This window comes from Mobula hypostoma, chromosome 11 (genome assembly GCF_963921235.1).
Source record: "Mobula hypostoma chromosome 11, sMobHyp1.1, whole genome shotgun sequence".
In the NCBI taxonomy this organism is placed as follows: domain Eukaryota; kingdom Metazoa; phylum Chordata; class Chondrichthyes; order Myliobatiformes; family Myliobatidae; genus Mobula; species Mobula hypostoma.
Genome location: NC_086107.1, coordinates 19,024,853 through 19,051,673, shown reverse-complemented (window position 1 = coordinate 19,051,673; position 26,821 = coordinate 19,024,853). Strand labels below are relative to the sequence as shown.

Here is a 26,821-nt window from a genome sequence, read left to right as displayed (position 1 = left end):
AAGAGTTCGGCATGGACTAGAAGGGCCGAGATGGCCTGTTTCCGTGCTGTAATTGTTATATGGTTATATGGAACCAAGGCAATTCAGTTTTTTTCTGTTACATGCAAATTACCTCATCTAACATCTTCCTATACTATTTGAAAACATTGTGAACTGCCATTGAGACATGGATGGAATATCCCTTTGAGTTTCATGGGTCTGGTGAAATGGAGGAAATGTCTGTGCAACTCAAGAAGATGAGTTGGAAATTAATAGATCAAGCTGGTAGCATTCAGACTTTGTATTTAGGGAGGAATGCCTGGGCAATTATTTGAGAAGCTTAAATTTGAACCTGACAACAACAATGGGAGAAATTAAATTCAAATCAATCCACCAATAAAATGATGGTATCAGCAACCACCGCTCTGTTGTAAAAATTATAAACAAAACAGATAAATAGAAATACTGAAGATTAAAATGCATTCCATGAAACCACAGATACAGAAATATTTAGACCTCTGCTTAAGTCATGACCCAAATGCAAGAACTAATCTCAAGATTCGATCTCAGAAATTCCATTAAAAGTACATAGATTACTTGTATTGCATTTGCATTGATTATTTGGTCAAGGTCTGTCTTGTAATTTTAATACACACTTGAATTGTAGAGTAATCAAATCATCAAACAATAAATAGCCAATAAGCCAAAAAAAGCTTTAGAGAGGGTACAGAGGAGATTTACCAGGTGCTGCCTAGACTAGAAGGCATGTCCAATGGAGATAGGGTGAGCGGGCTTTGGAGTGAAGGTGGATGAGAGACATGTTTAAGATTATGAGAGGCCAAGATAGAGTGGAGTGCCAATGCCTCTTTCCTAGGACAGCAACAGCCAATACCAAAGGACATCTGTTTAAGATGAGTGGAGGAACATTCAGGGAAGATGTCAGATGTAAGTTTGAGGGTAGTGGTAGAGACCAATACGTTAGGAGCATTTAGGAAACTCTTAGATAGGTATAAAGATGAAAGAAAAGTGGAGGGCTATGTAGGGTTACTTTGATTTTAGAGCAGGTTCAAAGTTGGCACAACATCGTGGGCCAAAAGGCCTGCATTGTGCTATAATCTTCTGTGTTCTATGTTCAAAAAAGTTGTATTCCATCTTATGCATCTTTATTAACAGATGAATAATCTCGGCGGTTAGTACAAAAATCAAAATCACGTTTGTAAGACTTGGACTGACTGTAGATCAAATCTTGAGCGTTCAGTCTGAATGGAGTTCTACCACAGCATCAAGCACAATAATAATGAGTAAACCAGAATCAAAAAAGAGTACCTACTAAATATATAACCCAGAATCTGAAATCAATGTGTCACGAATGAACTGAATTTGATAAAATTTTGCCCTACTAAGGAATGTTATATTTATAAATCAGCCCCAGTACTGAAAAGCAGGATGAGCATGTGTATTGTCATAATTCATTTTGTTCACCAAAAAAAGAGCTAAGTTTTCAAGCATGAATGTAATTCTCAAAGGTAATTTATGTTTGAGTCAAGCACAGATGCTCAAATTCCCAAATGAACCATGCCAAGTTAAACTAAATAATGCACTTCAATTATAAAACCAATTGTCTTACCCTTAACTAAAGAGAATGAAAGTAACCTGGATTTTGCTGTTGGTTGATGGTGAAATAGTGAAACTTACTGCAACTCACATAGGACCATCGGATATAGGAGCAAAAGTAGGCCATTTGACCCATCGAGTCTTCCCCACCATTCAATCATGGGCTGATCCAATTCTTCCAATCATCCCCACTTCCCTGCCTTCTCCCAACACCCTTTGATGCCCTGGCTAATCAAGAACCTATCTATCTCCGCCTTAAATACACCCAACATTTTAGCCTCCACAGCTGCTTCTGGCAACAAATTCCACAGATTTACCACCTTCTGACTAAAGCAATTTCTCCACATCTCTGTTCAAAATGGACATCCTTCAATCCTGAAGTCATGCCCTCTTGTCCTAGATTCCCCTACCATGGGAAATAACTTTGCCATATCTAATCTGTTCAGGTCTTTAAACATTCTGAATGTTTTTATGAGATTCCCCCTCATTCTCCCAAACTCCAGGGAATACAGCACAAGAGCTGCCAGACATTCCTCATATGGTAACCCTTTCATTCCTTGAATCATTCTCGTGAATCTTCTCTGAACCCTCTCCAATGTCAGTATATCCTTTTTTAAAATAAGGAGCACAAAACTGCACACAATATTCCAAGTGTGATCTCATGAGTGCCTTATAGAGCCTTAACTCTGCTTCTCTACAGGTGCCCTGAATTGCAATCTTTTTCAGTGAAAATTTCATCAATCAATTATTTAATAACAGGTAAAAGTGCTTACAAGTAGTTCTTATTGAAAGCTATCCTGAAAATGTGAATCTTTGTTAAGTGAACTTTTAATGAAATGCTAAATCATAATTACAGTTTAGCAGCCTCTCTGTGTCCTAAAGCTATTTCTGTACCAAGGCTTTGTAATTTCCACAGGTAACCAATTCAAATTGTAATGGATTTTAAAATATTTAGTTTTTTTTCTTTTGTTTTAATAAATTAGTTAACAATATTTTTGTTTCTACCCTAATTTAATGTGCATATCTTCAATGAGAGTTCCATGAAACATATAAATGTAATACAAGTTTTCTATTTTTTTTATTTCTTGCTTTGCTGCTGTACTTAAGAATTCTACAATGTGACGAAGAGGTCAAACTGTTCTTAATTTGTTCACGAGATTCATTTTGCATCCATTCCTAAATAAGCCCAAACTGAGAAGAGTCAACAGTCAGCTGCATTGTTGTACTAAAGTCACATATTAGTCAAACTGGGATATGAATTGCAGATTTCCCACCCCAAAACGCATAAGTGAAGCATTATAGAGTCCTGATGCAGGGCCTCGACCCGAAATGTCAACAATTCCTTTCATTCAAAGATGCTGCTCGAAAGTTCCTCCAGCAGATTGTTTGTTACATAAAAGAATGGTGTAACAATTCAGAAGTTTCATGATTACAATTAATCATACTAGCTTTTAACTCCCATTTTATTTAATCACTTGAATTTAAGTGATAGGATTTAAACATTATCGTTTTATTAGTAGTTTGAGTCTTTGACTGCCAATCCAATAATTTAAGCACTATTTAATTGTATCATACTTCTATCACTATTGTCTGAGTCACTGGACATTAGGAATCCCTTTGAACTCACTGCTGATGATAAGTAATTGCTGAAAAAACCGAAGTCTATACCGCAGCAAATGAAGTCCTTTTTGGAAATTAGCTCTTTGGTATTTTGAATCAAGGTTAAAATGGAATTTACACTTCAAAGACTTTCATAATTTCATATCAGTAGTCCTGCAGGCATTCTGGATTCTGTTTGCAAGTTAGAGTGGACTTGACATTTTTTTGCCAACATTAAGTGACCTAACAGATTGTAAGAATTGGTCGCACTGTAGTATCCTGTGACATATTCTCTCAGTGGCCACTTTATTAGTCATGCCTCAACACCTGCTCATTAACGCACATATCTAATCAGCCAATCATGTGGCAACAACTCAATGCATAAAAGCATGCAGTTATTGTCAAGAGGTTCAGTTGTCATTCAGACCATACATGGGAATGGGAAAGAAATCTGTTCTTCATGACTTTGAATGTAGAATTGGTTGCAGATGGGGTGGTTTGAGTGTCTCAGAAACTACTGATCTCCTGAGATTTTTACACACAACAGTGCCTAGATTTTACAGAAAATAGTGCAGAAGAAAACAAAAACATACAGTAAGCAGCAGTTCTGAGGGTGAAAACATCTTATTAATGGGAAAGGTCGGAGTCGAAGGGCCAGACTGGTTCAAGCTGACAGGTAGGCGACAGTAACTCACGTAACCACGTGTTACAAAATGCAGAAGAGCATCTCTGAAGCACAACACTTCAAACCTTAAAGTGAATGAGCTGCTGCAACAGAAGACGACTCTGGGTTCCTCTTCCGTGGCCAGGTTATTAGATATCGGTCATACGTTCAACTTTATTCTGTAGCTAATAAAGTGGCCATTGAGTGTAATTCAGTTCACTTGAATCTTTTGTTAGAAAAGCTCTAACTTGCTTGTTTACCAGGATAAGCCACAACAAAAATATAGTATTAAGGCACAGTAGTCCAGTGCTTGCATTATCAATTCCTGCCATGTTGTCATTAATGTGAACAGAGAGTAAAATATTTCTAAAAGCACAATACATTGACACGGAAGAGGGGAAAATTGCTATTGGTTGACAGATACCACATTCACAGCATACAAATTTAATTAACATATCCTAGAAAACAAACTTATAAAAAGAATCTAGCAGTCACCCTCGAAGCAAGAGTTTTCATTGACTGAATCAGAGATATATAGATAGAGGAAAACATGTATACTAAAAAATTATTTTCTTTCCTACGCCTGTAACATACTTGCACACTGAGAAGAAACAAAAAACTTCCTGGAATTTCTTAAGCGTCAATCGATTAGATACAAAGATAGGTCATTGTGCAAAATCAGAAACCCTGAAGATTTTCAACTTTTAGTACTGATTCTATGAAGAGCGACTGGAACACACAAAATAGTGGACTTCAACACGATATATGTGGCTCGATCCAGGGATGCTAGTATAACAAGTTACCAAACAGTGAAGGTAGTAAACAGCAGAGTAAACTAAAGATTGCAATCGGCAGACTTCACTGTACCTTCATTCCATAATTCAGCCATTGGAACATGCAACATATTTCTCATTAATGGCTGGTATGAGGCCTCTTTATATCATGCTCAGAATGTTGAGGTACCTCTGGGTTTACTAGCTTAATGACTTAATGTAGCAATGGTAACCAAGGCCGTGGAAAACCATAACTTGTACCTTCTGTTCCAGAGACAAGCATCAACCTAACTTCAAAATACATTGAAGTATCTTAATCAGTGCTGGCCAAGCTCCCTAATCAACACTACAGAGGAAGTTTCTCCACTGCAATGATTTGTGACAGCTCGCTATAACCCTCTTTAGGGCAATTAGGTTAATTACAAGCCTTGTTAGCAACCCTCATATCCAAGGGAAAAATCAGAAAGTACATGTCAAACTAAAATCAGAAATTAAGTACCTTTGCAAGGGACCATACTAATCAACTAGCTGTAAAGTAATTGTACCCATGGAGTACTGAACTATCTCAAGCTAAAAGGGGTTTCAAATTGCAACTCCCAGTTGAAATTGGACTTACTGAACCAATTAGGGTTTCAGCCAAAGTTTGAGGGTCTATCACTGGAAATGTCTTCCAAGTGATGCTTCTCACTGGCAGCAGATTATCATTATCTCCCAAATGAAGGAAGAAGGCATGAATAACGATGATAAAGCTTTAACATAAATCTTAGAATTTCCATGGCAGCAATGACAGAATTTGAAGCAAAGTAAACTACTGTAACATAAATCCAAGTGTTCATCTCAACTAATAGTTATTGGTATTAATTCTACATATAAAAGCACAGAGAAAATTGAACTTTATTTATTTGTCGCGATTTTATACTTCTGACAGAAATTTCCACTGAAGAGAGAGATCAGAGAAGAATGGCCAGTCTGGTTCAAGCTAACTGGAAGATGACAGTCACTCAAATAACTCAGTAACTCATCACACTTTACAACAGTGGTGTGCAGAAGAGCATCTCTGAATGTACAACACGATCAGACAAATTTACAAGAATAATGCTTTGACAAAGTTATGGAAAAATATTGGTTCCATACATATTCCAGGCTTTGGTTTTCCAAGATGGAGCAATTGGAAGAAAGCTTAAACTTTGACTTTGTAGAATAGTTCATGCCTTGGAGGAATAAACAGTGGGCAAGATTAGTTCATAGACATCAGACATTTGAAAGGTGGAATTTGTAAAGTGTCAGTCCATTCTACAATAGTACAATCTTGCTGTCTCCTCCATAAACTTCAAAGCAGCCAATGTACACACAGCAAGATCAAACAAGAAGAAAGTTGCTTAGAAAAAGGCTTGCTGAATAGCTTGCAAGAATAGACTGTTGTCCAACTACTGAGCAGGTGAGAAGGGCTCTGGGGTAAATCAGACCCAGCAAAGCATCAGGACTGGATGGTGTGAGTCCCAAGGTCCTGAAGGAGTGAGCTGTGCAGTTTAATGGAGAACTCCAGTGCATTTTCAAACTGAGTCTCTGCCTGGAAATGATCCCATCTGTGTGGAAAACATCATGTATGGTCCCGGTACCCAAGAAGGGCTGACTGGAAGTCTTGCATGACTACCCCCCAGTGGCCCTGACCTTATACATCATGAAGACCCTAGGGAGGCTGATCCTGGCTCAACTCCAACCCCTAGTCAGATTAACCCTCGATCCCCTGCAGTACACCAGGAGTACAATGGAGTTAACGATGCTGCCATCTACCTGCTGAACAGAGCCTTGGATAAATAGGGCAGCACTGTGAAGGTAATTTTTTTTTATTTCTTAAGTGCCTTCAATACCATACAGCCCTCATTGCTGGGGGAAAAGCTCCGTTCAATGTGGGTTGGCACGTCCATTGTATCCTGTATAATGGACTACCTGACTGGCAAACCACAGTTTGTGTGTCAGATTGGCTATAAGCAGCATTGGGGCCGCACAGGGGATTGTATTGGCTCCCTTCCTGTTTACCCTGTACACCTCGGTCTTTAGATATAACACTAAGTCAAGTCACCTGCAGAAATTCTCTGATGACTCAGCAATTATAAAAGGAGGACGGGTGGATGAATATGGGACTCTAGTGGAGGACTTTGTCAAATGGTGCAAGCTGAATCATCTGCAGCTCGGTATCAGTGAGACAAAGAAGGTGGTGATGGACTTTAGGAAGACTAAGCCTGCACTGCTCCCTGTTACTACTGATGGTGAGGACCTACAGGTACCTGGGGGTGCACCAGGATGACAAACTTGAATGGAGCACCACCACAGAGGCTGTGTACTAGAAGAGCCAGAGTCATCTCTACTTCCTGAAGAGACTGAGGTCCTTTGGAGGATGTGAGCCTCTCCTTCATATGTTCTACCAGTTTGTTGTTGCCGGTACAATCTTCAATGTGGTGGTGCGCTGGGCCAATGACATCAACACGGGTGATCCCAACAGGCTTAATAAACTGATTGGAAAGGCTGGCTCTGTTATAGAAGTCAAACTGGACACAATGGAGGTTGTGGTAGAATAAAGGATCCTCCAGAAAATCCTGGCATTCCAGGACAATGTTTCTCACCCTCTGCATGCCACCTTGGCTGAACAGAGGAGCATTTATAGTAATAGACTAAGACAACCATGTTGCTCCAAAGGTGCTACCTGAGGTCATTCCTACCCTGTATAATGAGTCAACCTATAGCCGGAGATTTGATGAACTCCCCCCCCCCCCACCGTTACACTGCTATTTAGCTGTTTACCACACCATGCGATCACGGATATCCTGTGCAAACTACCATCACTTCTTACCTGGATGGTGTGAATGTGCACCTATTGCTATATAAAACTTTGGTAATTCTTGCACTATCATCTTATCAGTGTGAACTTTTAAATCCTGTACATCTTATTTTTAAGGTAACTTTTTTAATTCATTCTTACTTCTCTTCTAATTATTTATATATCTATGCTCTTGTAATACTACTGTGACACTGTGATTTCCTTTGGGATCAACAAAGTACAGTATCTCTCTATCTATCCATCCATCTATCTGTGTGGAGAAGACTTCAGCATTTTATAGATATCATAGAAATGCCATTTTTTATTTCAGACCAACTAATATCTCTCACTAGGACAAATACTTTCTTATTTAAGTGATTAATTGTCCTTTATATCAACATAAAATACTCTTAATCATTTATAATTCCAAGTCCGGTACAGAATTAACAATTCTGTGAGTCGTTTGGTGTTTTGCTCTCTCCGATGAAGTTTTAACCTTGCTCCACAGTGGGGTTAGTGCAGGCTAAGCGGCAAACATCAATTTGATCTCAGGTCTGACAAAAGATTGAAGACCTGACTTATTAATGCTACTTCTTTCTCCACTGAAAGCTCTATAAATACTCTGACTCCTCAAACCTTGTCCCAACAATCAGCAGCCATGGGCTCCTCTAAGCAGCTGCCTAGCACTCTGAAAATTAAAATAAATGATGCCCACAAAGCAGGAGAAGGCTATAAGAAGATAGCAAAGTGTTTTCAGGTAGCCGTTTCCTCAGTTCGTAATGTAATTAAGAAATGGCCGTTAACAGGAATGGTGAAGGTCAAGTTGAGGTCTGGAGGGGGAGGGGGAGGGGAACGTCGACTCAGACCATGAGAGGCCTGCGTCGGGCATTTTCACGCCTTACAAGGCACAGATTTGGAATTCTGTGTGGAGCGCCACGCCTCGCACAGACTAGAGCAATGTGTCTTGCTCAAGGGCACAAACACACTGCCACAACTGAGGCTCAAACTAGCGACCTTGAGGTAACTAGACGAACGCCTTAACCACTTGGTCATGTGACCAAGAAAATTTTCCGAGAGAACTGCTCGTAGGATTGCTAGAAAGGCAAAGCAAAGCCCCCATTTGACTGCAAAAGACCTTCAGGAAGATTTAGCAGACTCTGGAGTGGTGGTGCACTGTTCTACTGTGCAGTGACACCTGCACAAATATGACCCTCATGGAACAGTCATCAGAAGAAAACCTTTCCTGTGTTCTCACCACAAAATTCAGCGTCAGAAGTTTGCAAAGGAACATCTAAACAAGCCTGATACATTTTGGAGACAAATCCTGTGGACTGATGAAATTAATCTGGAACTTTTTCGCCGCAATGAGCAAAGGTAAGTTTGGAGAAAAAAGGGTGCAGAGCTTCATGAAAAGAACACTTCTCCAACTATTAAGCACGGGGGTGGATCGATCACACTTTGGGCTTGTGTTGCAGCCAGTGGCACGGTAACATTTCACTGGTAGAGGGAAGAATGAATTCAATTAAATACCAGCAAATCCTGGAAGCAAACATCACACCATCTGTGAAAAAGCTGAAGGTGAAAAGAGGATGGCTTCTACAACAGGATAATGAACCTAAACACACCTCAAAATCCACAATGGACTACCTCAAGAGGCGCAAGCTGAAGGTTTTGCCGTGGCCCTCACAGTCCCCCGAGCTAAACATCATCGAAAATCTGTGGATAGACCTCAAAAGAGCAGTGCATGCAAGACAGCCCAAGAATCTCACAGAACTAGAAGCCTTTTGCAAGGAAAAATGGGCGAAAATACCCCAAACAAGAATTGAAAGACACTTAGCTGGCCACAGAAAGTGTTTACAAGCTGTGATACTTGCCAAAGGGGGTGTTACTAAGTACTGACCACGCAGGGTGCCCAAACTTTTGCTTCGGGCCCTTTTCCTTTTTTGTTATTTTGAAACTGTAAAAGATGGAAATAAAAAAGTAATCTTGCTTAAAATATTAAAGAAATGTGTCATCTTTAACTTTATGCCTACTGGAAATCAGTTCATCTTTTACTCGCTTAGCTATTCACAGAAATTTTGACCAGGGGTGCCCAAACTTTTGCATGCCACTGTAAGTACTATGCAAAGTCTTAGGCACACACACATATATATATATATATATATATATATATATATATATATACACACACACATATATATATATATATATACACACACACACATATATATATATATATACACACACACACACATATATATATATACACACACACACATATATATATACACACACACACACACACACACATATATATATACACACACACACATATATATATATATATACACACACACACATATATATATACACACACACACATATATATATATATATATACACACACACACATATATATATATATATATATATACACACACACATATATATATATATATATATAATAGAGCCAGGGTGCCTAAGACTTTTGCACAATACTGGATTTGTCAATATGAAGCAGAGAGCGAGTTTGTGAATCTGGTAAGGGCAAAGAATGTTGGGAACGGCAAGGATGGAGAGTCGTGGGAGGGGTGTGCGACAGGTGGCAGAGGAGTGCCAAGGGCAGGGGAGTGGCACGATTGCAAACACACAGCCCTGAAACACAAGGGAAAGTCATTTGTTTCCAAACAATGGCTTACTGATCACTACAGAATGTCTCTGGTGCTTCCCACTCCCTCCCCTCCCCTTTCCTCTTTTCCCAGCCGTGATTTCCCTCTCCCTGCCCCCTTCCCACTCTCAGTCCACAACAGAGCCCCATATCTGAATCAGATTTGTCATCACTCACATGTGTCATGAAATTTGTTTTTTTGTGGCAGCAGTCCAGTGCATTATATAAGATTACTACAGTACTGTGCAAATATCTTAAGTACTCTGCCTACATTTATTTGCTGAAGACTTTTGCACAGTACTGTATATCTAAATAAAAACAAGTTTTGGCACAAAGATTTATGTATAAACGTGCCAATACTGTTCAACCGGGTTATATCATAGCAGATGATGGGAGGATGTACTGCTCCCCTTGCACACACATGCCAAAAACACGGCAGATCTCAAGAAGGTCTATAATATGGCAGATATTCCCCATCTCCCTGACCAATAATCACAAGTCATACTTAAGCAACAGAGCAGCAAACCTATTCAGCACTGATATTCATGCACAAACATTAAAAAATGGAAGAAAAAATGAGACTGCCACTTTGCCCTAAAGCAGTTCCCAGCCTTTTTTTATGCCATGGGTCGCCACCATTAACCGAGGGGCCCGTGGACCTGATGTGTGTTGACAGCTGACCATATTTCATCGATGTCATGCCTCAACTGCATTTTCCTGGCTTTCTCTTTTCTAGTGTCCCTTGCTTATTTTTCTTCCTGCAACATTGCAATTCTATCCCACAGTTTTCTAATTTTTATACCTGGCAACAATGGGATGGTGGAATGGGTAGCAGAAGAATGAAAGGGAAGGATGAAGGAAACAAAAAATCATACTTATGTTGAATATCTGACAGAAGCAGGCTCACGAGTGGAGTGACCACAATTTAGGAGAGATATGAAGATCCCCGAAAGATGAAGGACAGATTTACTAGAATACTTTCAGAGATGAGGGATTTCAGTGACACCTTAGACTGGAAAATCTGATGTTGTTCTCTATGGGACAAGAGAGTTGAAGAGGTTATTTGACAGAGATAAACACAGGGAAGCTTTACCTATTTTAAAAAAGAATTTTACATTTTTACATTTATTTGTTTTATATTTATTGAGATACAGGATGGATCAGGCCCTTCCGGCTCTTCGAGTTGCACTGCCCAGCAATCCCCTGATTTAATCCTACCCTAATCACAGGTCAATTTACAATGATCATTTAACCCACCAATATCTGCAATAATTAAGGATTTCAGGTTGAACACTATATACGTTCTCTGATGTTAAATTGAACCTTTGAACCACTGAACCGGTATATCTTTAGACTGTGGGAGGAAACTGGAGCACCTGGAGGAAACCCACGTAGCCACGGGGAGAACGTACAAACTCCTTACGTGCAGCGGCGGGAACTGACCTGGGTCACTGGTACTGTAAAGCATTGTGCTAGACACTACACCACCATGCTGCCTAATTTAATTTAAAGACACAGCATTGTAACAGGCCCTTCCAGCCCAACAAGCCTACATTGTCCAATTACACCCACGTGACCAATTAAAATGCTAATCCGCACATTTTAGAAACATGGCAAGGAATCAGAGCACCCAGAGGAAACTCGCGCATTGACGGGGAGAATATCCAAACTCTTTACAGATATCGGTGAGCAGAAACCCCTGTCGCTGATATTGCAAAGTGATGCGCAAATTGCTAGTATGGCACCCCCCCCCCCGCCCAAGAGTCATGCAAAGCGAAAGGAATGGAGGCAGATGATGCAAAAGAAACAGGACGAGAAAACTTTTTTTTGAACTCAGAGTGTGGATTCACTTTGGCATAGGATCAATGCATGCCTTTAAATGGAAACTGGATAAACACTTGGGAGAGAAAATCAAATGCAAGCCTTATTGGACAGATGGGACTGCTCCACCAGGAGCCGACTTAAATAGGCCAAGTGGCCTTCTGTGCCATAATAATTCCACTATTCAATGATTTTATGATTCTTAAATTGTCAGGAAAACATCACAGAACATTTAACAACCAATGGATTCCAGTTAAATTGTAATTGTTGTGGTTATGCAAAAAGGATCACAGCTAAGTATGTACAGCATTCCGTCACAAACAACAAATTGAGGAATATCCAGATTATCATTCATAACACAAATATACTCACAACACGAAGAATCAGTATTCTCTTTACAATGGATACATAAGGTATTGTGCATTCATACTGTTCAAGTTCCAAGTGGAATTGAGAAACATGCCTTATAATACAACTACCAATCAGTCTGATTGTTAAATGCACCAGCAACTTATAAACATCTCTAATGATTCTCTTAAATGGAACATGGTCTAAGTGCACATAAGGGAAAGATCATTTACGGAGCAACAATGATTAGCAATGGTGCCAACAAAGCTAAGTTGCATCTGACACTTATGGAATGTCTGTACAAGACCTTATTGTTAATGTTGTTTAAGGTTAATTTCTTTGTCAATCAGCTTCCTAAAAAGTATTCCTTCCTCAGTTTAGGCTGAATGGAGCCAAAGTGTGTATTTGCGTGTGGGTATGTGAAAGAGAGTTTGCATAAGAGATCATTTGAGAAAATATGAATGTGTGCATGAGAAAGATGATATAACGGAATGCATGCGTGTGTGTACGCGCGTGCACGCTCATGTGCATGTGCGTACTTATTCAAAACACAAAGTTCAATGTAAATTTATTATCAAAGTACATATATATCACCAAATACTACCTGGTGATGCATTTTCTTGCCAGCATTTGTAGTAGAACAAAAAGTAAAGAAAACAAAGTGATCACAATTCTATCTCCTTTACCATTGCATTGGAGAGGGATAGGAACAGACAAGTTAGGAAAGCGTTTAATTGGAGTAAGGGGAAATATGAAGCTATCAGGCAGGAACTTGGAAGCATTAATTGGGAACAGATGTTCTCAGGGAAACGTACGACAGAAACGTGGCAAATGTTCAGGGGATACATGTGTGGCGTTCTGCATAGATACGTTCCAATGAGACAGGGAAAGGAAGGTAGGGTACAGGAACCATGGTGTACAAAGGCTGTTGAAAATCTAATCAAGAAAGAAGAAAAGCTTACGAAAGGTTCAAAAAACTAGGTATTGATAGAGATCTAGAAGATTATAAGGCTAGCAGGAAGAAGCTTAAGAATGAAATTAGAAGAGCCAGAAGGGGCCGTGAGAAGGCCCTGGTGAGCAGGATTAAAGAAAACCCCAAGGCATTCTTCAAGTATGTGAAGAGCAAGAGGATAAGATGTGAGATAATATGACTAATCAAGTGTGACAGTGGAAAAGTGTGTATGGAACCGGTGGAGATAGCAAAGATACTTAATGAATACATTGCTTCAGTATTCACTACAGAAAAGGATCTTGGTGATTGTGGGGATGACTTACAGCAGATTGAAAAGCTTGAGCATATAGACATTAAGAAAGAGGATGTGCTGGAGCTTTTGGAAAGCATCAAGTTGGATAAGTCTCTGGGACCGGATGAAATGTACTAGGCTATTGTGGGAGGTGAGGGAGGAGATTGCTGAGCCTCTGGTAATGATCTTTTCATCATCAATGGGGATGGGAAAGGTTCTGGAGGATTGGAGGGTTGAAGATGTTGTTCCCTTTTTCAAGGAAGGGAGAAGAGATAGCCCAAGAAATTATAGACCAGTGAGTCTTACTTCAGTGAAAGCTAATTTGGTGGAAAAGATATTGAGAGGCAGGATTTATGAACATTCGGAGAGGCATAATAAGATTAGGAATAGTCAGCATGGCTTTATCAATGTCAGGTCATGCCTTATGAGCCTGATTTAATTTTTTCAGGATGTGACTAAACACATTGATGAAGGCAGAGCAGCAGATGTAGTGTATATGGATTTCAGCAAGGCATTTGATAACGTACCCCATGCAAGGCTTATTGAGAAAGTAAGGAGGCATGGGATCCAAGGAGACCTTACTTTGTGGATCCAAAATTGGCTTTCTCACAGAAGGAAAAGAGTGGTTATAGACGGGTCATATTCTGCTTGGAGGTTGGTGACCAGTGGTGTGCCTCAGGGATCTGTTCTGGGACCCCTTCTCTTTGTGACTTTTATAAATGACCTGGATGAGGAAGTGGAGGGATGGGTTAGTAAATTTGCTGATGACACAAGGTTAGGGGTGTTGTGGATTGCGTGGAGGGGGCTTCTTCCCAGAGCTGAAATGGCTAACATGAGAGGGCACAGTTTTAAGGTGCTTGGAAGTCGGTACAGAGGAAATGTCAAGAGTAAACTTTTTTATGCAGAGAGTGGCGAGTGTGTGGAATGGGCTGCCAGCAACAGTGGTGGAGGTGGATATGATAGGATCTTTTAAGAGATTCCTGGATAGGTACATGGAGCTTAGAAAAATAGAGAGCTATGGATTATCCTAGCTAATTTCTAAAGCAAGTACATGTTCGGCACAGCATTGTGGGCTGAAGGGCCTGTATTGCGCTGTAGGTTTTCTATGTTTCTCAATGCAATAGAATCAAGGAGAAATTACACACAGAGACTGACAGGCAACCAGTGTGCAAAAGAAGACAAACTGTGCAAATACAAAAAACAGCAAATAGTAAATATGTAATACACCCTCTCCTCGTTATATGTGTCTTCAGACTATGCGGATTCACAGTTACGCGAGGAACCTATTTCTACTAACATCTCCTTATATGCATCCAAAATTCACAGTTACGCGAGGAGCACTGCCTTCCCGCCAATACAAGTCATGTGCGCACGCTTCACAGTCTCACTGTTGGGACAAGAAGCACCGCTTTCCCGCCAATACAGGTCAGCTGTGCGCGCCTCACAATCTCTCTCCCGCCACTCTCGCATTGGTTTTGGCAAGGTGTGGATGCGCAATCTTAAACTTTTGTTGGTTTTATTTACGGTGCAGTGATTTTGTGCTTGAAATATTTAACTATGCCTCCTAAGCGTCCAATGTCATGTCTTGGGCCGTCAGCCGAGCGGCAGAGAACTGCTTTAACACTTGAAAAAATGTTGGAAATTATAAACAGTGCGGTATCAGCTGAAGGTAACACAGCTCTGGGATGCTACTGCCGGGAACAGAATCTTGCCTTTAAAGTTCTTTTGTTGCTTGACAATGCACCAGCCCATCCTAAACATTTGGACAGCATTCATCCTAACATAACAGTGCATTTCCCGCTGCCTAACACAACATCGCTGATTCAACCACTCGACCGGTATGATCCACATTCAAGGTGTACATATTTTGTTTTACCGCGAACTATCTCTCAGATGCTGCAAGCAACAGACGATTTTGAAAATCCCGGGAGTTCACCAATGGTGAGGGAATGGTTGAAGTCGGAACACTTGGCACAAATGGCGATGGACATGGACCCAAGTTTAGACGGAGTCAGCATTTCAGTCGTTCCCTGCCGTCAACTCTTCTTCCCTACAAGCAAATTTATGCTAAAAAACAAAATGCTGCCAAGCAAACAACCCTCACCACTTTATGCAAATCGCTGTAATCTTCTGCTGCCGGCAGTTCTAAGAGTTCTGTGAGTCTTCCTTCACCCCTTGCTGTGCTTGATATTATCCTGACGACCACAACCACCCACCTTATCCGTGTAAAGCTGCCCCACACCACAACAACCACTTATCTCCCGGAGCGAACACACCTGGTGTAGATCCTCGGATGTTAACTTTCTATGATTTATAACATTGAATATTACCTTAAATTGATTAAATATAATGCAAATGTTGCCTTGTGGTACTGCTTTTGTGTCGTATTGGTATAAAAATGTGAATAAGTTACAGATAAAACATATTTAGGAAGCCCTCTGGAACACATCCCTATTTTTTCCATTTAAACAATTATTCACATTATGCGATTTCACATCATGCGTCAACTTCAAGGAACATATCCCTCGCATATAATGAGGATAGGGTGTATTTGCGAACTAATACTGTGCATGGGGGCCTGCACATTTATGTGTAAAACCACATTGCAGAAAAATTTATACAGATGGATAGTCTACACCTTCTACATTGAAAATTGTCTTAGGCTGCATATGGTCTGGTGCTGAACTTCATCAGTGGCCTGTTGTCGACAATTATTGACTAATAGTAACAATAACTAATAGCAATAATAGGCATCCATTAGTCTCGTGAGACCATGGATTTGTGTCTTGTAAGAGATCCAGGGTGCAGGCCTGGGCAAGGTTGTATGGAAGACTGACAGTTGCCCATGCTGCAAGTCTCCCCTCTCCACGCTACCAATGTGGTCCAAGGGAAGGGCACTAGGGCCAATACAGCTTGGCACCAGTGTCGACACAGAGCAATGTGTGGTTCAGTGCCTTGTTCAAGGACACAACACGCTGCCTCAGCTGAGGCTCAAACTAGTGACCTTCAGATCACTAGACCGACGCCTTAACCACTTGGCCATGCGCCACACAACTACATCTACACTATTAAGGTAAGGGTGATGTGGAGGAGCTCATGACAAATGTGCAGGGAAAATATGTAACAGGAAATACGTTAAGCGCAAAACATAAAGAAAAATTTTGAATATGACACTGCTATTTTCATTTGGCTTTCATGTCAAGTTTGCAATTGAATTGTTATTGAGAATTACTTGCCAAGTTTTTTTTTTAATCTAGCATCTTTTCTCACGGCATGTTCGCTGTTATGATCTGACTCCATTAAAGATGCAGCGCTCATTTCACACATTGAATAATGAATAAGACTTCATTTAACATTGCCTTTCAACTGCTGGACTGATTGACACCTCCCATACACACCCTCCTCAACTAACTGAGAGTGCTCAGCCTCAACTCTCCTGGCATGCTCAGTTGGCAACACACAGCAGGAGATTCTTCCTTCCATGGCAACAGATAAACAGGCAGAAGTAACAGACGATGCTTTGGGGCTCCCTTCTGCTTACTGATAATGGAAATAGTGAAATTATATTGCAGCAGCAGAAAGGTGTCTTCCCTTCAATGCTCGGGTCATGTTCTATCCTTCAATGAAATGCTTCAGATTAAAGAGAAACCACCATCTCAGCCAACACAAGCAACCAGCAGTAAAGTACTCTATTCAAAATTGCTCATTTAAACTCTAACAATAGCTACTCAACAGCAGCAGAAACAAATTCTAAATCGTATCATTTTCTACACCACCTTTGAAGGATAACATAAATTAAGTTCACTCAGCATTCGCAGGGTCCAATGAAATGGGCTCATGTACCCTAGTGATCTATAAAAGAAGAATGAGGGGCTTTCTTGGAAAAAATGCTTAATTCTCTCCAAATCTGTGGCTTTTCAAAGCATATTAATCAATGCCTTTCTTCTCTGAAAAATTATCTGCTCTGTGAATCTTTTTTTTCCTAAACTGCTCTTACTTGTACAGGAGTAGTCATCAACTCTGGTGTATCCTGGGAGACAGTCACAGTGATACGATCCAGGCACATTCACACACACAGTGTTTGCATGGCAGTAGTGTGTGCCATTCGCACACTCATCTTTATCTGTAACAAAATGGAGAGCAGACAACAGTTAAAGGTTATATTTATTTTATTTATTGAGATACAGCGCAGAATAGACCTTTCCAGCCCTTTGAGTCATGCCGTCCAGCAATCACCCGATCAAATCCTAGCCAAATCACTGGGCAATTTACAACAACCAATTAGCCTACCAACCGGTATGTCTTTGGACTGTGGGAGGAAACTGGAGCACCCAGAGGAAACCCACGCAGTCACAGGAAGAATGTACAAGCTCTTTACAGACAGCAGCAGGAAATGAACCCAGGTTGCCTGCAAAGTGTTGTGCTAACCTCTACACTACCTGTGGTAAACCATATATATATATGTTGTAACTGGGTTACCTGTCTGGACACGCCCCTCCGCTGACTGCTCCTGTGGCTCCTCCCACAGAACCCTGAATAAAGGCGATTGCGCCATTGCTCCTCCTCTCAGTCCAGAGGCAGATACTCAGCATGATGGAGATCACATTTTACTGCTAATAAAAGCCTTTCAGTATTTACTCTACTTCTAGTCTTTTGGAGTTACTGATGGTGCATCACTACCATAGTTAAATATAAAATGGGTACAATGATCAGCTCATCTGGCTGGCGATGTCTGAATTGCCAAAGGATTGGGGGACTGGATAAGAAGATGTCTTCCTCTCAATAAGGTGATTGGAGTTTAGAAGTATAACACTCTCAGTGGGGAGAAATGGCCAAATAAACCTCCAGTGTCTGTCTCTGAAAAATGACATGGACTGAGCTGGCAATGTGTGAAAAGTTTAGCCAATACGTTCAAAGCACACACTGTGCAATCTCTTACTGATTTTTGTGGGGATCAAGTCTGTAGCTGGGAATTAAGGTACCTTTTGCCCAATTTCAAATGTGCGTGTATCACATTTCATTATAAAAAGAGGCAAGAGGCTGTGAAGATTTTTTTTTAACTGGGTTGATGGCTTCTCAAAAATTGGGGAGAGATATTTTGATTGCAGTGCAGTACAAGTGGTGTATTTATGACACAGCACTCAGAGTAATTACTAGGCTTATAAGTCATGGAACTTTGAGCTGCAGTTGAAAGTGAATTACAGGAGATTTCTGTGCATTTTGTGGAAACTGCACTTTTGTACCAGTTGTCCAGATCAGCCTCTTTGGATTGCTATTGTGGGTTAGCAGCCCTGTGCCCAGAGCATTTTCTCCTCAGGTTATAGATTTGAGGGTAAAAATATTCAAGGGAAATCAGAGGGGAAGTTTCTTCACCCAGACAGTGGAGTGAGTTTGGAATGAGCTGCCATCAGGATAGATATGGGTTTAAGTGTAACACTTAGAGAAATTTGGATAGGTACATGGATAAGAGAGGTTTGCGGGGGGGCATATTGTACAGGTGTGGGCAGATGGAATGAGGCAGAAGATTGGGTAAGCATGGACAAGATGGGCCAAAGGGCCTGTTTCTGTGCTGTAGTGCTCTATGACTCTAACAATTTCTTCTGTCTCAGAAGCTTCTTGTGCCATTTAAGGTCAGTTGACATTGCAACTCTCTTGGAAGTGCTGGCCATTGCCTGAATATATTTTTGGGGCTGGGATGCTCAGGCACATGACTTCATTCTAATTCTCTTGCCTATTTAGTAAATCGACAGGCATGCCTTATAGCCTCCACCAAGAACAATATGGGAATATTGCTGTTCACTCAGAAAAATCTGATCTCTAGCAACAGCAGTGCCCCAGCAACTTTCCACCTTTTCTCCCTCCAGAAAGTCCAGGGCCTGTTCATAAACAGATTACAATTGAAGCAAAAGTATTGTGTCTCTCCAAGCACTGGAAACATTAGTGTAGCCTCAGATTATGTCTGAACTGCTGAGTATTCCCAGCATTTTCTGGTTTTAAACTAGAGAAAATTCATTGTGAGAGTTGAATGAAGTCGCTGTACTTGTTTTTACCTGAACAATGGTGGCCAAGTCTAATTCATTGGCCAACATCATGGACCAGAGAAATATGTGAGAAACATTCAACATGAAACTGGGTCAGGTAACAGTAGATAAAGAATTGGGCAGAATAAGGTGCACTTTGTCCCCTTACACTCAAAAGCTCAAGAAAATTCTTAAAATGCATTCTTCAAATGAGACTAAAATAATGCTTGGCTCTAGAAGTAAGGATCAAACAAAGGATCCTCCCTGACACTGAACGAGAACATTGACTGGTTTCAGTAAATGCCACAGCCAGGGAATTGAAAACTACGTACTGATCTGTACAGTCCATGGACAACACTTTATTGAACAAAAAGACTCTTTATCGATAACTTATTCTGACAGTTTATTGACAATAAGAGCTTTCACCACAGACAAATACACTTCACCATTCACAGTGGATAGTTGCTATAAGCAGAACTAACTGCGACACAGTGAATATATCATTGTGCACGCGTGTGCACACACACACACACACACACACACACACACACGAACTAGTCTTACTTTTAGTGATTTTCCTTTGAAGATCCTAAATTTATGGTTGCCAAGATACAATGGTTAAGCCTAATCCAACTAGAAAATTATTTTTTATGATCTAAAAATTCAATCATTACGATGATTCAAATTTGAATTACAGTGGCTAAACTACTGGTTATTACAGAGACGTGGTTGCAAGGTGGAGAGGATTGGAAATTAAATATCCAAAGATATCAGGTAATACGGAAGGCTAGGCTGGAAGATGAGGGAGGTGAGGTAGCGCTCTAAGTTAAAGATGAGATCAAGGCGATAGTGAGAGATGATATAGGATCGAAGGAACAGAATGTTGAATCCATCTGGGTAGAGACTAAGAATAGTAAAGGGAAAAAATCACCGGTGGGAGTTATCTATCGACCACCGAATAATAACATTACAGTGGCACAGGCAATAAACAGAGAAATATCTGAGGCATGTAAGAATGGAACAGCAGTTATCATGGGGGATTTTAACTTGCACATAGATTGGGTGAATCAAGTTGGTCAAGGCAGACTTGAGGAGGACTTCATAGAATGCATCCGTGATGGCTTTCTTGAGCAGCATGTACTGAACCTACAACGGTATGTGCTATCTTAGATCTGGTCCTGTGCAATGAGACAGGTAAAATTAGTGATCTTGTAATTAGGGATCTTCTTGGAAAGAGTGATCACAGTATGATTGAATTTCTCATACAAATGGAGGGTTCAATCTAAAACCAAATGTATTATGCCTAAACAATGTAGACTATAACGGGATGAGGGAGAATTTGGCTAGTGTAAACTGGGAACACAGGCTATATGGCGGGATGATTAAGGAACAGTGGAAGACTTTCAAAGAGATTTTTCATGGTGCTCAATAAAAGTATATTCCAGTTAAAAGCAAAGACAGTAAGGGTGGGTGGAGCCAGCCTTGGATAGCTAAGGAAATAAAAGAAGGTATCTAACTAAAAGCTTGTGCGTACAAAGTCGCCAAGAGTAGTGGGAAACTGGAAGATTGGGAAAACTTTAAAAAGCAACAAAGTACCAGTAGGTGAGCAATAAAGAAAGCGGAGCTTGATTATGATAATAAACTAACAAAAAATATAAAAATGGAGAGTAAAAGTTTTTATAATTATATAAAGTGGAAGAGGGTGGCTAAAGTGAATGTAGGTCCCTTGGAGGATGAGAAGGGGGAATTGATATTGGGTAATGAGGAAATGGCGAAGGTTTTGAATGACTATTTTGTGTCAGTCTTCATGGTGGAGGACATATCTAACATCCCAAAGAGAGATATTATGGATGTGATGGGAGGTGAGGACCTCGATATAATAGCTATCACTAAAGAGGTAGTGCTGTGGGCCTGGAGATAGGTAAGTCCCCTGATCCTGATGGAATGCATGGCAGGGTACTGAAAGAAATGACAGGTTAAAGTAGAGGCTTTGGTGATGATTTACCAAAATTCTCTGGACTCTGGGCAAGTCCCAGCAGATTGGAAGATGGCAAACGTCACACCACTGTTCAGAAAAGGATGTAGGCAAATGGCAGGTAACTATAGGCCAGTTAGTTTAACATCTATAGTTGAGAAAATGCTTGAAGCTATCATTAAAGAAGAACTAGTGAGACATCTGGAAAGAAGTGGACCCATCAGGCAAATGCAGCATGGATTCAGTAAAGGCAGATCCTGTTTGACAAACTTACTGGAGTTCTTTGAGGATATAATGAACGCAGTGGATAGAGGGGAACAGATAGACATTACTTACTTGGATTTCAAGAAGGTGTTCGTTTGACAAGGTGTCACATAAAAGACCTAACCATAAGATAAGGGTGTATAGAGTTGGGAGTAATGTATTAGCATGGATAGAGGATTGGTTAACTAATAGAAAGCAGAGAGTTGAGAAACATGGGTGTTACTCTGGTTGTCAATCAGTGGTGAGTGGTGTGTCGCAGGGGTTGGTGCTGGGCCCACAACTGTTCACAATATACATTAACAATCTGGAAGAGGGGACCGGGTGTAGTGTATTTAAGTTTGCTGATGATACTAAATTGAGTAGAAAAGCAAATTGTGCAGAAGATACAGAGAGTTCTGCAGAGAGATATAGATAGGTGAAGTGAATGGGCAAGGGTCTGGCAGATGGAGTACAATGTTGGTGAATGTGAGGTCATCCACTTTGGAAGGGAAAATGGAAGATCAGATTATTATTTAAATGGTAAAAAATTGCAGCATGCTGCTGTGCAGAGGGACAAGGAGTGCTTGTGCATGAATCACAAAGGGTCAGTTTGCAGGTGCAGCAGGCTATCAAGAAGGCAAATGGAATGTCGGCCTTCATTACTAGAAGGATTGAATTTAAGAGCAGGGTGGTTGTGCTGCAACCTGGAGTACTGCATGCGTTTCTGGTCTCCTTACTTGAAGAAGGATATACTGGCTTTCAATGTGGTACAGGTTCACCAGGTTGATTGCAGAGATGAGGGGGTTAGACTACAAGGAGAGATTGAGTTGCTTGGGACTGTACTCGCTGGAATTCAGGAGAATGAGAGGAGATCTTATAGAAACATATAAAATTATGAAAGGGATAGATAAGATAGAGGAAGGAAAGTTGTTTCCACTTGTAGGTGAGACTAGAACTAGAGGACATAGCCTCAAGATTCGAGGGATTATATTTAGGACGGAGATGAGGAGGAACTGCTTTTCCCAGAGAGTGGTGAATCTGTGGAATTCTCTGCCCAATGAAGCAGTGGAGGCTGCCTCAGTAAATATATTTAAGACAAGGTTGGATAGATTTTTGCATAGTATGGGAATTAAGGGTTATGGAGAAAAGGCAGGTAGGTGAAAATGAGTCCATGGCCAAATCAGCCATGATCGTATTCTTCTCCATGGATTGTCACCTTGTCGTGGTGGTGGATCTTGTATGGTCCTGTGATCCCGAGAGCAATGCCATCTGGAACTATGCTCCTGGTAGGGTCACCCATGGTGGTAAGGTCAAGGGTGAGGTCCCTGACAAAGAACAATCCAACCAAGATCTCAACGGTGGAACAGGCAGATGAACTTATTTCGAACTCAATGGCTGTGAAGGCGGATGAAGGCTGCAACAAATCCGTCAGCTCTAATCGTCGTGGTTTCCATGCCATTGGAATCAGTTGGTTGATTTGTGAAGTATCGTGTGCTTCTTGGAGTGCAACATCAAGTACACGTTAAACAAATACACACACAGGCGTCTTCGATCTGTGGGCCACTTCTTCAGAATGGAGACCACCATCCTTGACCTCAAGGGATAGCCACGACGACCATCTTATTGAATGGCTACTCCTGCTCCTATTTCTTATGTTCTTATGTTCTTTCGTAAACTATATGATTCTTTGCTACATTGCATTAAAGAATCTACACATGTGTATCACTTGTTTTTGACTTGAACAGATCTCCAATGCAGTGAATATCAATTAACACTCAGATAACTCCAAATGAATTCAACATTATATCTAAACTCTGGGACAACTCAACAGATATAACTGGAAGAAAACTGTACAAGAGGGAGCTGCACTACATGACAGCAACTTCCACTGTGGCAGCAAAAACAAGTGGCAGCTGCAAAAGGAGAGGCTGAACAAACAATAGACCCAACCACTTACCACAGCCACCACTCGCTCTTGCCCACACTGCACCAGAATATGTGGATCCCAGACTGGCCTCTACAGCCACCTGAGGACCCACCAATAGACAACCCCTTAGGATACTCAACAATACTCAACTCGATTGATCGCACCTACCGACTCCAAAATATATATCAGCTGAGATCAGAAGATGTGCAACTGTATCTCAAGTCAAGTCAAGTCACTTTTTATTGTCATTTCGACCACAACTGCTGGTACAGTACACAGTAAAAACGAGACAGTGTTTTTCAGGATCATGGTGCTACATGAAACAACATAAAAACTACACTGAACTACGTAAAACAACACAAAAACTACACTAGACTACAGATCTACCCAGGACTGCATAAAGTGCACAGAACAGTGCAGGCATTACAATAAATAATAAACAAGACAATAGGCACAGTAGAGGGCAGTAGGTTGGTGTCAGTCCAGGCTCTGGGTATTGAGGAGTCTGGTGACTTGGGGGAAGAAACTGTTACATAGTCTGGTTGTGAGAGCCCGAATACTTCGGTGCCTTTTGCCTGATGGCAAGAGGGAGAAGAGTTTGTATGAGGGGTGTGTGGGGTCCTTCATAATGCTGCCTGCTTTACGGATGCAGCGTGTGGTGTAAATGTCTCTAAGGGCAGGAAGAGAGACCCCGATGATCTTCTCAGCTGACCTCACTATCCGCTGCAGGGTCTTGTGCTCCAAGATGGTGCAATTTCCGAACCAGGCAGTGATGCAGCTGCTCAGGATGCTCTCAATACATCCTCTGTAGAGTGTGGTGAGGATGGGGGGCGGCAGATGGACTTTTCTCAGTCTTCGCAGAAAGTGGAGACGCTGCTGGGCATTCTTTGCTAAGGAGCTTTCTTTGCTATCTGTGCTAGATGCTGCACTAAAACAGCACTGATGTTATACAAATTGCAAGATAGTAAAATTCAGTGAGTAAGTGCTGAATGACTCTGTATTGCAGCCTGTGGGATCAATCAAGAACCCAACAATAGCATTTAGAAGTAAAACAGCAGTTCTGATGGGAACCACCTGAACATAATAATGAAGAAAACTATGTATCTGGTGCACTGTAGGCACACGATTTCCTTTATAGAAATAATTAAATGCTTTTTTGAGTACGACAATACAGGGGCTCAGAAGGTTACAAATGACTCCATTAATTTAATTATGAGTAGTGTTATGGTTAAATGAAATAATTATAACAAGTGCATGTACAGGAATACAATACACAATATGACAGAAAACAAATGTTTCTGAATTAAGGAGAAACCATCTTACTAACAGTTCTCAACAATGGTACCCTGATTGCTTGCAATTAAATTTCTTCTTTCCAGTCTTATCCTGAAGGTAAGAACCTTTTTTTAGATCATGACTGTAAAGAACAGGTATTTCAAAATGCTTGAGGAACTCGGCAAGTCAGGCAGCATCTGTGGAAGGGAATAAGTCAAGTTAAGTCAAGTCAGGTTTATTGTCATTTAACTATGTACATGTATACCGTGAAGCGAGACAACGTTTCTCCAGGCACAGGCTTCAGACCTCCCTGCCACATCATGTTCAAAGTGTCACCAGTTAATTTGTTCTGCCCCTACAATATTTAATTTATGCACTTTGCTTTTTTTATGCTTAATTCATTTGTAGATTTTATTCTTACTTTCCTATGTTATTGTGTGATAGCACAGTAGTGCACATATCACACATAACATAGGAAAGTAAGAATAAAATCTACAAATTAATTAAGCATAAAAAAAGCAAACTGCATAAATTAAGTATTATAGGGGGCAGAACAAATTAACTGGTGACACTTCGAATGCATTGCGGCAGGGAGGTCAGAAGCCAAATGTCCTGAAGGATGAAACTGTATCCCATCCTAAATATTCTTGTCTTAATGCATCGGAGTCTCCTGCCTGATAGTAGAAAGTCAAAGAGGGTGCTGGATGGATGGGTGGGATCCTCGGCAACACTAAGTGCTCTGTGTACGCAGTGCTCCTGATACGTGTCCCCGATGGATTAAAGGGAGATCTCTATGATCCTCTCAGCTGACCTCACAGTCCTTTGTAAGGACATTTGGTCCAATGCTCAACTGCTCCCATACCAGATAGAGATGCAGCTTGTCAGGGCGCTCTCAATGGTCAATGTTTCAGACCCTCTTATTATGGCTTCTATTCCCTCTTCCTTTCCAGTCCTGATGAAGGGCCTCGGCTCGAAACATTGTCTGTTTGTTCATTTCCATAGATACTGCCTGACCTGCTGAGTTCCTCCAGCATTTTGTGTGTGTTACTCTGGATTTCCACCATCTGCAGAATCTCTTGTGTTTAGGATCTGCAGAATCTCTCCTGTTTAGGATATTCTCAGGGTCTATTTTCCATGAAGGATCATTTAATGGTTAGGAATAAATCAGAGCGAACAGATAACACTTTATAAATGGAGGTTCATTACTGCAACACCTCAGAGTAAAATGAAGCAACCAATCCATCTATGCTATTTCATGAAGAGATTATATGAAGTCTGAAAATGTTGCTAGTGATTAGCATGTAGACTCCAACTAATTGGCTCCAAAGGCACTTTGGTCCAGTGGAGTTGAAGGAGTCATTACAATAATGTAAGTGCTTTCACTTTTATTTTAGACTATGCAATGAACTAACTTGAAGGTACTTGAAGCACTCTATCATGTATAATCCTAAATCAATCACCAGATCATACGCAGATTGGACACTGACTTCATTATTTCTGCACTCAGCACAGACATTGTTCTGAATTGTGCCGACATAATTATTCCATCCTGTGGTATACATTTGGTGGCCATATTGTGAGGTATCCCCTGTAACTAATAAAGTGGGCACGGAGTGCATGTCCATTGTCTTCTGATGTGTAGCCCATCTGCTTTAGGGCTCAACGTGTTGTGCATTCAGATCTTCTGCACGTCACCTGCGCAATGAATGGTTATTTGAGTTACTTCCTGTCAGCTTCAACCAGTCTAGCCGTTCTCCTCTGACCTCTCTCACAGCTGCTCACTGGTTTTTTTTCTGTTTGTTTTTTGGATCATTCTCTGTAAACTTTAGAGTTTATGCTATGCAAAAGAACCC

The 26,821-nt window shown here is 40.8% G+C and overlaps 1 protein-coding gene across 8 annotated transcripts in view; it reads right to left on the bottom strand.

Moving 5' to 3' along the window:
* Positions 1-26,821, bottom strand: part of LOC134353612 (protein kinase C-binding protein NELL1-like) — a 1,036,586-nt gene that overhangs the window by 447,079 nt on the left and 562,686 nt on the right. For 6 of the 8 annotated variants that reach the window (XM_063061731.1, XM_063061736.1, XM_063061735.1 and 3 more), the window contains exon 13: positions 17,526-17,651. The exons of the other annotated variants lie outside the window; for them this stretch is intronic. In XM_063061731.1, the coding sequence (XP_062917801.1) occupies positions 17,526-17,651 (126 nt within the window). The remainder of the gene's footprint in view (positions 1-17,525; positions 17,652-26,821) is intronic. 8 annotated transcript variants of the gene reach the window in all.